Source organism: Choristoneura fumiferana, chromosome 6 (genome assembly GCF_025370935.1).
Source record: "Choristoneura fumiferana chromosome 6, NRCan_CFum_1, whole genome shotgun sequence".
Classification (NCBI taxonomy): Eukaryota; Metazoa; Arthropoda; class Insecta; order Lepidoptera; family Tortricidae; genus Choristoneura; species Choristoneura fumiferana.
This window is the reverse complement of record NC_133477.1, coordinates 4,080,996-4,096,030: the sequence shown is the minus strand read 5'-3', so window position 1 is coordinate 4,096,030 and position 15,035 is coordinate 4,080,996. Positions and strand designations below refer to the sequence as shown.

Here is a 15,035-nt window from a genome sequence, read left to right as displayed (position 1 = left end):
CGAACTGTGAGGGGGTGAAATAAGGGATGAAAATTTATATGGAAGGTCGTCATTATCGAAGATAAATCGATGAATCATTTTTATTAAACTTGCCATTTTGGGCAAGTGATAAGAGATAAAGATTTTGTTTGACAGTAGAATTTATAAATTTATTTCTCAGTACAATACAGGTCCAACCATAAAAAAGGTATATTAGGTACAATAAAATTAAATAAACTAAAACTATAATAAATCTAAAAATGGACCCTGCGGCATAGTACCAAAGATGCTGGCAGCATTTCCCCGCTGGATCGCAAGACTGATGCGTTGAGCGAGGAAACTGCCAGCTCTTCGGTCTCCTGTGGTATCTTCAATTCGGTAAATAGGGACGCCTTGCTCTCCGAAATTAAATCGAACATTCCCGAAATTTACAATTATCTCCTTCACTGCTATGCAGATCCAACGAAGTTGATGTACCGTTCAAACGAGTTGTCATCCGAAGTCGGCTGCCAGCAAGGTGATCCCCTGGGGCCTGCAATTTTCAGCTTGGCAATAAATCCAATAATTCAAAATTTGACATCAAAATTTAATGTATGGTATTTGGATGACGGGACCTTAGGAGGTGATGCAGACTCTGTACTATCCGACCTTTCTTTAATAATTGACAAATTCAAATCTATTGGTCTTGAACTTAATTTCAATAAATGTGAACTATATATTCCAAATTCCAACACAAATGTCGACAACCTGAAACTAAAATTCAACCAACTTGCACCAAACATTAAAATACTTGATAAGAATACGCTTTGCCTCCTAGGATCCCCCATTTTTGAAGACAGCTTTCCCGATATATTCAAAATTGCAAAATCTAATTCGAAAATTTATCTCATCGCCTTCTTGAAATTAGCCCACATTACGCATTGTCTGTCATTAAACTTTTGCCTTTTCGTTCCTAAATTAACTTACGTGCTACGCTGCTCCCCTCTCTGGAAATATCAAAATCTCTTATCACCAATGGATAATCTGATCAAAACTAATTTGGAAGCTATCCTTAATTGTCAACTTAGCGAGCAGTCGTGGATCCAAGGATCCCTCCCCATTCGGTACAGTGGTTTAGGGTTCCGCAAAATTTCGGATGTTCGCATTACCAGCCTTTTTGTCGTCAGTCCATAGCTCGATCAGTGTCACAGGCAAAATCCTACGCACAAACTATGAGATCTCGGACTTGGAAGACGCCAAAAACGCTTGGTCAATTGCTTGCCCCAGTCAAAATTTTCCGGAAAATCCAAAATCGCAACGGAGCTGGGACGACACTATATCTAAATTGTCCCAAGAATCTCTACTCCGCGAATCCTGCACTGCTGGATGAGCCAGATTATTAGCTGCAGGCACGAGAGAAGCTGGTTACTGGCTCCACGCGCTCCCCTCCCGAAACATGGGCACCTTCCTAGAACCCAATACCCTGCGACTGTCGGTATGCCTACGCCTCGGGGTCCCCGTCTGCGCCCCACATCGGTGTCCTGCGGAACGAAAGTGGACCGGCTTGGGCATCACGGTCATTTCCTGCCAGAGAAGTTGAGAGTCGTTTCTCAAGACATGCTGCCCTTAATGATATTATCCGTCGGTCTCTTGCTACGGTCAATGTGCCGGCTATTTTAGAGCCAACAGGCATATCTAGAAATGACGGCAAAGACCGGCGGAATGTCGCTGATTCCGTGGAGTATGGGACGTGTCCTAGTGTGGGATGCAACTTGTGTTGACACACTGGCCCCGTCTCATCTCCACCGAACATCAATAAGGGCAGCAGCAGCAGCAGAATTTAACGCGAGCGAAGCCGCGGGCAAAAGCTATTATATCATACTAATACATACACATAGCGAACAATAGTAGATTGATAACCAACGGTGGAAAGTGACCCATTTCACCCGAGGTATTCGCCAATAGTTTGAGGGGAAATGGGTAATTTCACCCGAGTTAGACACTCTACTTTTCATTTCGACTGTGAGGAAAGTAAAATACTACAAAAAAATGAGAATAATAATAAATTAAATTTACTTCTAACCAACCCTCCAACGGTAGGTACCTTTTCGACCTAGCCACTTGCCACGGCCGACTATAAAAAAAATCGACTTGGTCACGACCAAGGAGCTTATATACAAAACTGGAGGTTGAACGCCGAACGAAGAAAGTTTGACCTTTATTACTTATTTATATATCCATCTCTTTCTTTTACATTTCACAAATGACTTCCATCTCTTTCTTAACCTAACTAAAGAAAGAGATTGAATATGTTCGTGACGTAATAAAGATCAAATTTCTTGTTTCAAACGGATGTTCGGCGTTTAACCTCCAGTGTTGTATATAAGCTCCCTGGTCACGACGTGCATCTAGATGGCCATGCCGAAACGTGAAAAAAAGTGTCATTGACGTAACTCAATTATCTTCGACTCCGTGGCTAATCGAAAAATTAAAAAAAAAAATACTTTCCACCCTAGAGATAAAAACGCAGTTTTGCACCCGGCTATCTGCCCATGAAAATTAAACTTTCCGAACAGGAGAGATGAAAACTTATATTATAACACCCATCTTTTTGCGTCGCTGGTTAATTAAATGAAGGTTCTACTATCTGATCGAACCTGTCTAGACAGGACAGAACTCATTTTGACGCTTTAAGCATCATAATCTGAACAACCCTTGTTGTAATATAATATTTATTTAATATAATTCATGCCTCATTTTATTTGTCTTCCAGAGATGAAAAGGTGCCCTTATCGCCCTTCACGATGGATTTCAATGGCAAACTTTTTGTTTACGTCTCATTAATATGGACACCGGATAATAATTAAGTACGAAAACATCAACTTCTCACTCAAATCAAAAGTTATTTGGTCGAGAAACTTTTGAAATTAACACAGCGCAAATAAAGTGGGCTGAAACATGGTTTCGACATGGTGATTCATTTTTTGGGTCCCGTGCCTCGAAAGGAAAGAACCGTTCAAATGCGATTCGAATAATAACGCATCGAGGGTTCTGTATTTTTTGATATGTTAATATGTTTTGCTTCTAAAGCCCGTCACACACTAAGCAGATACGATAAGATATCTGTATCTGAACGCATATCTGTCAATATCGCTCCCTATACAATTCAATGAGCTAACACACACAGCGCAGATAACTTATATTTTATCGTGAAGTATCTGTGGGCACCGACATATATCGAAAGATGGCAAAGATATTATCTGCGTATATAAATTGATCTGTGTATAATATCTGCCGATATAAATATGGTATAGTATTTTATCTGCAGATAGATACATGTTGATGCATGCCGCTGCACGCGCCCCGTCCCGCCCGCGCCCCTTTCCGCCTTTATGCCCGCTGTGTTCCCTGCGCTGCTGGCTCATTCGTTGTTTACCTTTGGATGACGTGCCGTGACGTTTTTCTTCTGATAGATCCTCGAAGATATTAAATTCACCACGGTCCTTTTTAAGCATTATATGACGTTCTATCCAAATCCTTCGCCTGTTAGTACATTGTAACGCAACACGAACATCAAATTCATAATCAAATTCATAGTCATCTGACGAGCTCTCTAGTAAATCTAGAAGAGATAAATACGAAAACATCCTGTATAAACAATCCGCACCAAAAAACACGTCTACTCAGTTTGAAGGATTTAGACTGAATGTAATCGTCTCGTATATTATCGTATCTGCGCAGTGTGTGATAGTTTCAGATCATTAAGTTATTATACGCAGATAAAATATTATCGTATCTGCGTAGTGTGTGATGGGCTTAAGCCAGTTGTACAAAGTGTGTTTGTTTTTTATCAACTTCAAAAATGTGAAAATTTTGAAGAATGTTTCATCCATATATTGATAAAATACAACTACGTTATAATCAGGGGTCGGATAAAAAGTGCGGATGACGTAAAAATGACGTAATCTTGCACACAAGATGATGTTTTAATTTAAACTTCCGTGTGACATGTAGTAACAAAGTAGCATTAATGAAGTAACAAAATAATCGTAAATAAATCAATGGAATTCAGTTAATAAAATAAATTTCATATCGTTTAATGAAGAGGTTGATAAATGATAATTGATAATTGTTTATGAAAATCAAAAATACTATTTGAAATCATATACGTGGTTTGACGTCATCGGCACTTTTTGTCCGACCCCTGGTTATAATATACATTAACACCAAATTTCAATTTCATAGGTCAATACTCGTAGGAAGTTAAAAAATTCTTCGGAACAGAATTTCAAATATTCAAATCAGTGCCTCCTGTGATAAGTGATACAAGTGCAAAATCGTCATTTTACAGGAGAGCAAAAATAAGATTTAAAAAATTCTTGTTTGTGAGCCAAGGGGGCTAGCATTTACCGAAGCACTTTTTTATACTTAAAAATATATTCTATAAACGTGCATTTATCGTTTTTTGGTAAATATTGTAAGTTCGAAGAAAATCGCGAAAAACCTGCGAGTTGTACCTATTGAAATGTCTAATATGAGTAAATAATATGTGTTAGATGATACAAGTTCACTTATATCATGGTGCACCCCTGGATCACCCATAATATCTCTTGGTGTGAACTGATATGATATACATAAACTTGTAAAACATACCCACTCAACTCACCCACTCAGCGTAATATGTTTCTAGCTCAATGTTGCTAAAAGTAAAGTAAAACATAAAACCCTGAAAAATTTTTTTTTACTTTGTACCCCGTTTCAAATAAAATTTACCTAACTTATATTAGTTTGCAAAAAGTAAAGTAAATTTTATCAGTTTACAGCGACACTGAGACGAGCAGGTCCCGCGCACCCCCGATCCCGCGTCACCGCACCCCCGCCACTCCCACCACACTCTTTATGCTCGCACTTGTATCACTTAGCACAACTGTTATTGCATAAACATTTTACGGGAATAGTTTGACTTTTAGATATAATTCAATTTGTTTACCTTTACACTTAAAAATGTGTTTGTGAAAAGTGATTCATGACGATATGTATCACTTATCACAAAAAAATGTATAAAATTTGTAGAAGTAGAAGTACATGCTGAGTTGTACCCTGGTCTGGTTTTAGAAAAGTTGGTCAAAAGTGATATAACTGTAGATATATCAATATTGCCAAAAAAATACAGAAAAATAAAATGTGAAAATAAATTTAATTTCACTTATACCACAAAGCATGAAAATAAGCTTTAGAGCAATTACATAAAGGGGTTACAACTTGATATATATCAATGTGCACGATTTTATTCTGCTAGTTGTATCACTTTTCACAAAATTATCTCCGAAACCATAGCACCTAAAGGTACGTGAGATAGACCCAAAAATTCGTTATTTTTTTCTGATTATTTCTAAATAAAAACACACATAAGGGTACAAATCGAGTTACATCACTGATCACAGGAGGCACAGAAATATTCCTCATCTTCATTTTTATGTTTTCCAATATTTTTTATCAGAAAAATATCGTATTCATCTACTAAACAAATACCTACCCCACTCGATGGGGACGGTAGGACAAATTCTTTTCGGCGCCTCCTGCAGCCTCCTTAAATTCATAGAATTGATAATTTATTTGTAAGGCTATATCGAGAAACTTAAATCAAACGACTATAAAATTAATTGAGTTTCAGTTTTGCGAAAAACTTTATCCTTGTCGCTACCCATTTTATCCAGACACGTCTTTTTCCATTTAAGAAAACGATTTGGTGACGTCCCAAGCCCCAGAAAGTACTAAATTAAATTATCTTTTTCCAGGATTCAAACGAAGCCGCGACGAAAATGAATTAGAAATCATGGCCTCCGAATGGATCCTCATTACGATTGCCCTATTCACTACGGCCCAATGCAATAATACAGACAAATCTTTCGCTTACCAATCAGAGTCAAATAACCTGACTGAAACGACGGATAATGTCACAGAATATGAATCCAAAGATAAAGACGCGGCTCAAAGAAGCTCTTGTGATAACTTGAATCTATCGCACGTCGACGAACGCGAGAGCCAATCGAAAATCAGTTCAGTGTACCTAAACAATATTTACACGGGTATGACAAGTTTAATCGAAGAAGTATCTGGAAAAATTGAAGTGGACGGAGTCAGTTTATACGAATTCGTGAACAGTGAATGTGGTAGTACGAAGATTTGTCCGAGTCTTAGTTTGAATTGGACGTCGGAGAACACAATTATGATTGGATTTCTGAGCGCTTACGGATGGAGCCAGGTAAGGGATTTGTATAGTTTTTTCAAATAGTACGTATCTTGATATAAATGAAAATAAGACGTTTTTACGACAACTGTATTCTGGGTTTACAAAATCGAAAAAAAACCAAACACAACTAAATTTAAATGTGTAAGCGAGAACTTCGTGTGTCTCGTGTCGTATGTCGATGGCAAGTGAGAGGAGCGACGTAAGCGGTGGCGGAGTAACGGTAATAGTAGTTTATTCAACTGTTACGTAATAGGGTTCCTTAAAAGAGGAGTGTGGTTTTATGGAACAAGGCACAGCCGGCGCAGCAGGCGCAGTTTTAAGGCCTAATTACGTACAGTTGCATACATTTTTTTATTTACAAACAATATTATAATACTCTAAGATGGGTTCAGAAACCGATGCCAAACGACCGATCTGCATTGCATTGCCTTACTGATTTGATCTACCAGTAACAATTATCCATAAGTGTTAAACGAATGTACTTAATAAATAAATTAAAACAGATAAAGGATTTTTTTTATCAACTTCAAACAACAACACAGCAAAAAAACAACAAACAAAATTTCAACAGTAATGGCGGCAATTCTAATCTCTTGTCATGATTTTTTTTTTCAAGACAGACAAATCAGTATAGTCCTTATTCTTATGTCGTTCGAGATCAAATTGTCGTGCGATTTATATTTAAAAACATACCAAAGTGTCATTTTTGTATCGAGAAAATGTGGTGTTTATGGATACCGGAATAGAGGCCCATTTAAATCTTTTTGATTTTGACAGCTATTCCAAATTTGAAACACATTACAGTACTATATTTGATACTGTAATGAACATTACGTTACTTCTGTTACCTACTGCCACAGACTAGAAAGATGTCATAGTAAAATCGGTTGTATAATGCTGGTCATTGCCAACGGTTTTTGAATGCATTATGTGAAAGATATTTATCTACACCCATATAGTAAATCCTCCATTATGCGTTCAAAAACCATGGATAATGACCAGCATTACGACAATGGATTCTATTATGAACACGGTAGTATCGTAATGTTTACACTCGTGGGGCAGACATAGTTCTGGTTGCAATGCAGGTCATTTCTCAATAGTTCTTGAACGCATGATAGAGGACTTAATATAATATATTAAATCCATATTATGGATGTAGATAAAGTAATGTATGCAACTGTACGTAAATAGGCCTTAAAACGTAACAGTTGCATAAACTACTATCCTGCCTTCGTTCCCGCACCATCCTAACAACTCGCAGCCACAACAACGTATTTACTTAAGGTAAAGCATGCAATTTATCTGTCGGTAGGCCTCCAACAAGATGGAGCGACGACTTGGTTAAGATCGCGGGATCGCGGTGGATGCGGAAAGCACAAGACCGGTCTGAGTGGAGAGCCTTGGGGGAGGCCTATGTCCAGCAGTGGACGTCTTTCGGCTGACATGATGATGATGACGCAATTTATACTAGCGATTTAAAGCTTTTCAAAGACATATCAAAAAGGTTAGTGGACGTCACAGGGGACCGAAGAGCTGGCAGCTTCCTTGGACAAAGAATTAGCTTAGTTAGTTCAAAGAGGAAACGCTACCGAGTAATTAATGTTTTAATTTAAGGTTATTATTATTTTATGTAAGAATTCTTAGTTTAGGATAGTTTTATTTACATAACTTAATTTTAAAGGTTATACTTAATTATAAATAGGGAATTTTTATTTAATTGTGTTACTGTTTATTCTGAAGTAAATGAAGAAGTAGGTATATAACAGATGAGATCTCGCCATGACATAATACAATAGGTATCAATATTAAGGTTATACTTGTTCGAAAGCTTTAACAAGCATATTCGGTTTCCAATCAGGGTGATGCATCGAAAAACGTAGGTACCTATTAATTTACTTTAGTCAGAAATACCCGATATTGTTAACGATGTATTTTTACACCCGGATGAATGATTATCTACTATACGCCTGGCCAGCCATTTTGTCGCTTGTCACTCAGAGGCTCTAGAATAGGTACCTACTATCGCTTATTGCGGGCATCAAGCATTAGTCTCCTTTGTATTCACGTAGGTACTGATTTAATTTAAGATTATAATAAAAAGCCTTGGTGGTCTAGTAATTTCATTCGCTTATATCTTGCTGATTTCTCAACAGATATTGTTAATTTTTATATTATTCGTTTTATTTTCTAGTCTTCACTTTAAATTGTTTAATAAAATATTTGTTTTCTATATTCTCTTTTGAGTCGTGGTCACTTACTTTAACACTTCATCGGTCATGGTGCAAGCACTGCATAACTTATTGTGAGCTTTCAAATAAATTTTACAGTATTGTAAAGAATACTAAGTAAGTTTGAGTGGATTATATCTGTATCTACACCGAGTTTTTCTTCATTGACGTTTACTTCGGCAGATAGCTCAACTCATTGATAGAAACTAGGTACGTGGTAATTGACTTTATGGCCAAAGTTTTTTTTTTTTTTTTTATGCATAATAATAACTTCACAGCCAAACGTCAAATTATAAAATTTACAAACTTGACAAGTGATTCATGTATTTAACGGCGCGCGCTATAGTTATAGTTGGTGATAGTTTTTTAAGTTATTTATTGAAGGTAGTTTGATATTTATTATTTTTTAGAGCGGGTAACACCGAATGGAGTTGTAGGTGTCATGGCGGTGGCGGTCGGCATGTCATTCGTTGGCAGATCGCCGCACATAGTGCATGCCTATAAACCCATTGGCTCTAAATACATTTAAATTACTGCAATCCTTATTCTGTTTAATTGTTTGTGCTCTAAAATCATTAAATTAGTGATTCAGTGATAATACGGTGTTATTATTTTCGCGGTAGAATAACCTGCGTAGGATATCCGTCATGGATCAGTCCCAGGTATGTGATCCGCCTCCAGCGAGTGCCTCCCGACCACCTGACGCTGCGATATATTTAATCGAATGTGTCATCAAATTCTACGGCGAAAGCTAGACGTACAAAAAAAATATTGTGGATATAACGAAGTGATCCGACAGAGAACCAAAGTTATCGACATAGCCCACCGCATTAGCACCCTGAAGTGGCAATGGGCCGGCCATATAACCCGAAGAACCGATAACCGTTGGGGTAGACGAGCTCTTGAGTGGAGACCACGGATCGGCAAACGTAGCGTAGGACGTCCTCAGACTCGGTGGAGCGATGATCTTCGTAGGGCGGCTGGCAAGAGCTGGATGAGAGTATGGCCGAGGATCGTGCTCAGTGGCGTGCCATGGGGGAGGCCTATGTCCAACAGTGGACGAACATAGGCTGATGATGATGATTATGAAATATTGTAGTCTACAGATATTTATGTATGTATGTATGTAAACTCTTTATTGCACATACAAATTAAAATTCAAATACACAGGGAGTGAACAAAGGCGAGATTTATCACCATATTGTGGTATTTACTGAACGTGTACTCGTAACGTATATTGGCGAATATCTACGAATAAATAATATTTATTCGTAGGCGAATATGAATAACTATGAAGTAAGAAATGTAAGATTGGAAACCATCAGTATGGAATAGTATGGATCATATTGACGGATCACCAATGGATCACAGTATTTATTGCACGTCTAGCCTTTGCCTCGAGCCCATTCATAAAAAAATGTGACCACGACATTCCTATTTTGATGCAATTTTTCAGCAATCCAACCCAAAATCTTCGAAAAGGTTTGAAAGAAAATGACGGTTATTGTTGATGTGCACGTCACATACGTCGAGGTAGGGATGGGCGTAGGTGTTAAATTCCTACAACTCTGTAACAAACACAATATTCATTCGCTCTTCGAGGCGGAAGTACTCAATCAATCTCTTATGCGAGGCTTCAGGAACGCACTTTTAAGAATCGGGATTTGATTCAATGGTTACGACGCCATACGAGTATACGAGTGACGACGTTGGTATTGTATTTGATTTATTGCTCAACTGTATATTTTAACTGTATATATTTAACTGTATATTTTTGTTTTGGCAAAAACGGAACTCTTATAAAATCACTTTGTCGTCTCTCTGTTCGTCGAAATCCTTTTTGTGGAACGCGTGGAGTGGCGGTATCAATCTGAAATTATTATTATTACCTGGGCTACCAAGCTTTGCTCGGGTTAAAACTCGATAATAAGCGTTTTCTCAGAGATAAGGCCAATCTAGATCGATTTGTCGTCCTCGAAAACCCCCACATACCAAATTTTAACGAAATCATTGGAGCCGTTTCCGAGATTCCGATTATATATTCACTTATATATATATACAAGAATTGCTCGTTTAAAGGTATATAAATACTCATATTAGATTATCTGCTGAGTGGAGTTTTGTTTAGCGTTTTCATGTCTCATATTTTTTATTTTGTTCTATGATTGTGATGTTTTATGTATTTGCTTTCTTTCTTTTTCTTTCAAATACTCAAGGTCTACTTCTCGTTGAAGCACTAAAAAAATTAAGCTTCTACCTAAGTCAACGCAATCATAAGATACACTTATGATGAAAGGTGTTGTTGCGGGTTTTGCGGGATATTGCGGGTGCGGTGATCAAAACTTTATATAAGTTTTTTCTACAAGTTTGCAATTTGGCATGAAAGTAGCTCTTATAACCGAAAAATAGCTAAAAAATTATAAATTTAATATATTATAACAAAGTTTGTCATCCGCGCAAAAGTTCGCTCCCTGTCAATAACAAATCTGATAAAAATACTGTTTCATAAACAAAAACATTATGACAAATAAAAATTAAGTATACGCAAATTAAATAAACGAAATCAACTTCAAAGCATACTATAAAACGCATTTCTTTTAAAATTTCGGCTGCCTCTAATTTTAAAAGATTTTAATTAGAAATAATCACGAGAATTCAATAAATAATGCTGACAATGTAAACGAACGATTGCCTAGGCTACGCTTTCAGTATTTTTCCAAGATTCTACCAAGTAGTAGTCGATCTTAGTCGCCATTAATGAAATGGGAGCTAACACCATTTGTTGTCTTTCGAATACACAAGCAACGTCGCACGGCTCTAACTAAATTAAATGACATCAAGGGTTAGGTACTGCAGGCTGAGTTTTTATTTTTAAATCGCTCGAGTTTTATATTTTATCTTTACGTCGCTGTCTGTACCTATGTATCTTTTATCGGGCACGTAGGTATTTGAATTTCGAAAATTGAAATATCGATAGTTCGACGATCAAAATATCGAAAATCGGAATGTCGAACGATTATTAGGACGAAATTCAAAATGTCGAATGGCCGCCTATTGCTCACCTTGTAATATTTTTTCTGTGTATCTGTTTTCTGTATCGCTTACTATGTCTGGTGTACAATAAAGAGTCTTTGTATTGTATTGTCGAAAGTATGAATTATCGAACGGCACAATTATCTAATCCTAAAATTTCGAAATTCTACGGTCGCGGGACACAAGCTAGTTATTATATAATAATAATTAGCGACGTGCCCTGGTTTCGCGCAGGTGTAGTTTTGGTGAAAGGAGGGAAAAAATGTAAGTTACTGCCCTTGATTATACCATAAACTTTCTTAATTTTTCTTTACCCTTTTAGGGGTCCGTATCTCAGTTCGCTAAAACGGAACCCTTTATAGGATCACTGTGCTGCCTGTCTGTCTAAAACAGTGTTTGATTAGTTTAACTCCCGTATTAATAAACACTTGAGGTTAAGAGCGTTTATACCCGCTGCGCTGGCAACGTCGCAGTTATGTTAGTTTTTCTCGATTATTCCATGAAAATTGAATGAAAATTAAAAATGTGGTCTGTTAGAACTGTTTTTAATAACTGTATAAGTAAATGTGTCTATTGCAAATGTTATGCGTGATAGACTTTTATTTTCATTAAAAACGAATAAATGTTTATTTACGGTTTTTAAAGAAAATAAAAGTCTATCACGCATAATTTACGCACTCAGTTCACATGTATGGAATTAGGTTTATAAATTGACTAGCTTTTGCCCGCGACTACGTCTGCGTAGATTTTGATCCTGAACAGCTCTAAACTATCATGCCAACGTGTGTCATGAAGTGGTGCAGGAACAACGCAAAATTAAAATGTCCAGGGATCACTTTCCACTAATAAATCGTAAGTCGTAAAAATAGATTTATATTTAAAAATGTTCAAATACATTATCAGTTGGAGATGGTCAGTATTATGCAAAATCAAGTATGTGGTCTATGGCTCACATAATGTAAATGACGGTTTTCTCACCCCTCTTCATACATTCTTCTTTCCTGTAGCGCCCAAACAATAGGTACAAACAGTCTTTATATTTTTCTGACAGCTAAACTCAAATAAAACACCATTATTTGTACACCTACATGTAGGTTGAATGCGCATGTACCAATATTTGAATTTTTAGACCGTGTAACCGTATTCATACAAATAAATATTTCTGATTTCTGATTTCTGATTAGTGAAAGTTTTTCGTTGATTTTTGTTATATTTTTTTCACGATTTTTAGTGTGAATAATATAAGATACAAACATTTAATGACAACTGCTCATCACCTTTTACGAAATATTGCTTTTTCCGATGCAGATACGTTCATTATTTAAAAGTCGTTTCACCATCCGTTCCATTCCACCATACGCATTACAAGGAGCATTATTTGCTTAGCTACTGTGTTAAAATAATTGTAATTAAACCCGTGAAATACTTGTTATTGAGTACCTAACTCCGGTGGTCAACTCTGTGGTCTTCACTTGTCTTTATCATTAGTTCCACTTCACCAAATGATGATGTTCAACAGCAAATGCACGAGTTATTACTAAATATATCCAAATTAGCATACAATATTTGAAGAGTTCCCTCAATTTTCTTAGGATCCAATCATCAGATCCTGATTTCATGCTATGGGACCTAATTAGAGGTATTCCTATACAAACGTTTTTTTTTCAAATCGGTTCATAAATAATGGAGTTCTAAGGTAACAACCATAAAAATACAAACGAATTGATAACCTCCTCCTTTTCCTTCAAGTCGCTTAAAAAAACAAGCTGTCATTATCAATATATGACGTATATGACACGTCATTGAAACGTTAGATGTAAGAAGTGATCGTAATATGTGCATCTGACATTGCATCACGCGAGTCAACCAATCCCTGCATTCTTTCTGAATTTTAACCAATCAACAAGCACGTCTATTTGCAACCTCGAAATACGGTATTTGACTATTTTGTATATGTTTTATAAATTAAAAGTACACAATGCCTTTTATCGAATAGAAAATCAATTTTTAAGCTACCTTTACAAATAACAAAGTTATAAAGGTTTGAAATGCAAGATTAGACAGAGAAAGACATACTGGCATGTGACGTCACACGCCAGTACCGCCATACTTGCTGCATAGAGAAAAGCGTTTGAGAAAAAGACAGGTATATAGATTTTTAAAAAAATCACTATATATCCAATTTTCAACAGATTTAAAATTTCTCTTCGCTATTCACTATCTGTATATCTATATTTTCATAATAATATTAAAATATGGCAAAATCAGGAGTTGTCAAATACCGTTTTGATTCGTATTTGAATCATAAGTCGTTTTGGTTCTATGTATGGCCACTTTTTGTGTGGAATTTGTTCTGAGTTACGCTTCCTGACTTATTGTTTATTCGTAGGTCCCACATTATCCGATTCCATGAATGACAGAGAAAAAGGTTTTTTTTTTAAAGTACCCACCCCTGGGCCATTATTAAGTGCTTAAAGGAGGCGATGCGTATGAATATGAATGCGATATAGTTACGATTAGGTATAATTCATCACCGAGAAAATTAATAATTTTCTATTATTTCGTAGTATATTAAATAATAAATACAATTAATACGCGTGTTGGTAAGTGTGTTGATTTTATCACTGCATAACTAAACTCATCTTTAGTTTACCTATTTGATTACTTAATGTTTACTCGGTTCACCAAAAGATGGAACTGTGCAATGAGTGGCAATTAATTTATTGTTGTTTCAATCAGCCCCCATCCACCCAATGCTGGGTAAAAAAAGGCCTCTTCATTGACGTTTAATTTTTTTAAATTATTAATAAAAATCAATTATTCAATTAATTTGTTGATATCCGTACACCCTCTTCTAAACTTAAGAGTTAATTTGGCGAAATCCTTCCTCAGTAGCGTATATTCATGTCACAACGTATAATTTCAGCGCCATCTGTTAGTTAAGTAGGGTACTCGAAGTCGTTGAAAAAAATCTGCACCTCCTTCATCGAGTGTAGTGGCTACCCCCCCTTTTGGGGGTTGTATTTTTATAGCCTGTAACCTGGTCGGGGATTTTCTGGACAGATTAGTAAAGTTTGCATCAAAATCCGTTCAGCCGTTCTCACGTGATTCGCTGTCAAATAAACGACAAACATATAAACAGACAAACAGACAAACAGACAAAATTTTTAAAAATCTAGGAACGTGTTCTGTTATCGATTCTAAGTATGCCCAGCCAACTTTTTTTCGGATATCTTCCATGCACAGACTTTCAACCCTCTTCAGCTTTATTATAAAATATGTATAGAAGATAGATAGACAGACGAAGATAGATTAATTATTTTCTGCCATGAACTTGTAACAGTAAGTAGTTACTTTAGTTGTAACTAGCTTATGCCCGCGACTTTGTCTGCGCGGATCTAGGTTATCGCGCGGTGGCGCCCTCTACCGGAATAAAAGGTATCCTATGTTGATCCTTGGGGTTCAAAATACCTATATACCAAATTTCATCAAAATCGAATCAGTGGTTTCGACGTGAAAGCGTAACAGACAGACAGACAGAGTTACTTTCGCATTTATAA

General features: G+C 36.5%; 1 protein-coding gene across 1 annotated transcript in view; it reads left to right on the top strand.

The window, feature by feature from the left end:
• LOC141428853 (guanylate cyclase 32E-like) overlaps nt 1–15,035 on the top strand; it is a 239,106-nt gene that overhangs the window by 57,902 nt on the left and 166,169 nt on the right. The window contains exon 2 of the mRNA XM_074088889.1: nt 5,757–6,223. Within this exon, the coding sequence (XP_073944990.1) occupies nt 5,795–6,223 (429 nt within the window). The 5' untranslated portion in view covers nt 5,757–5,794. The remainder of the gene's footprint in view (nt 1–5,756; nt 6,224–15,035) is intronic.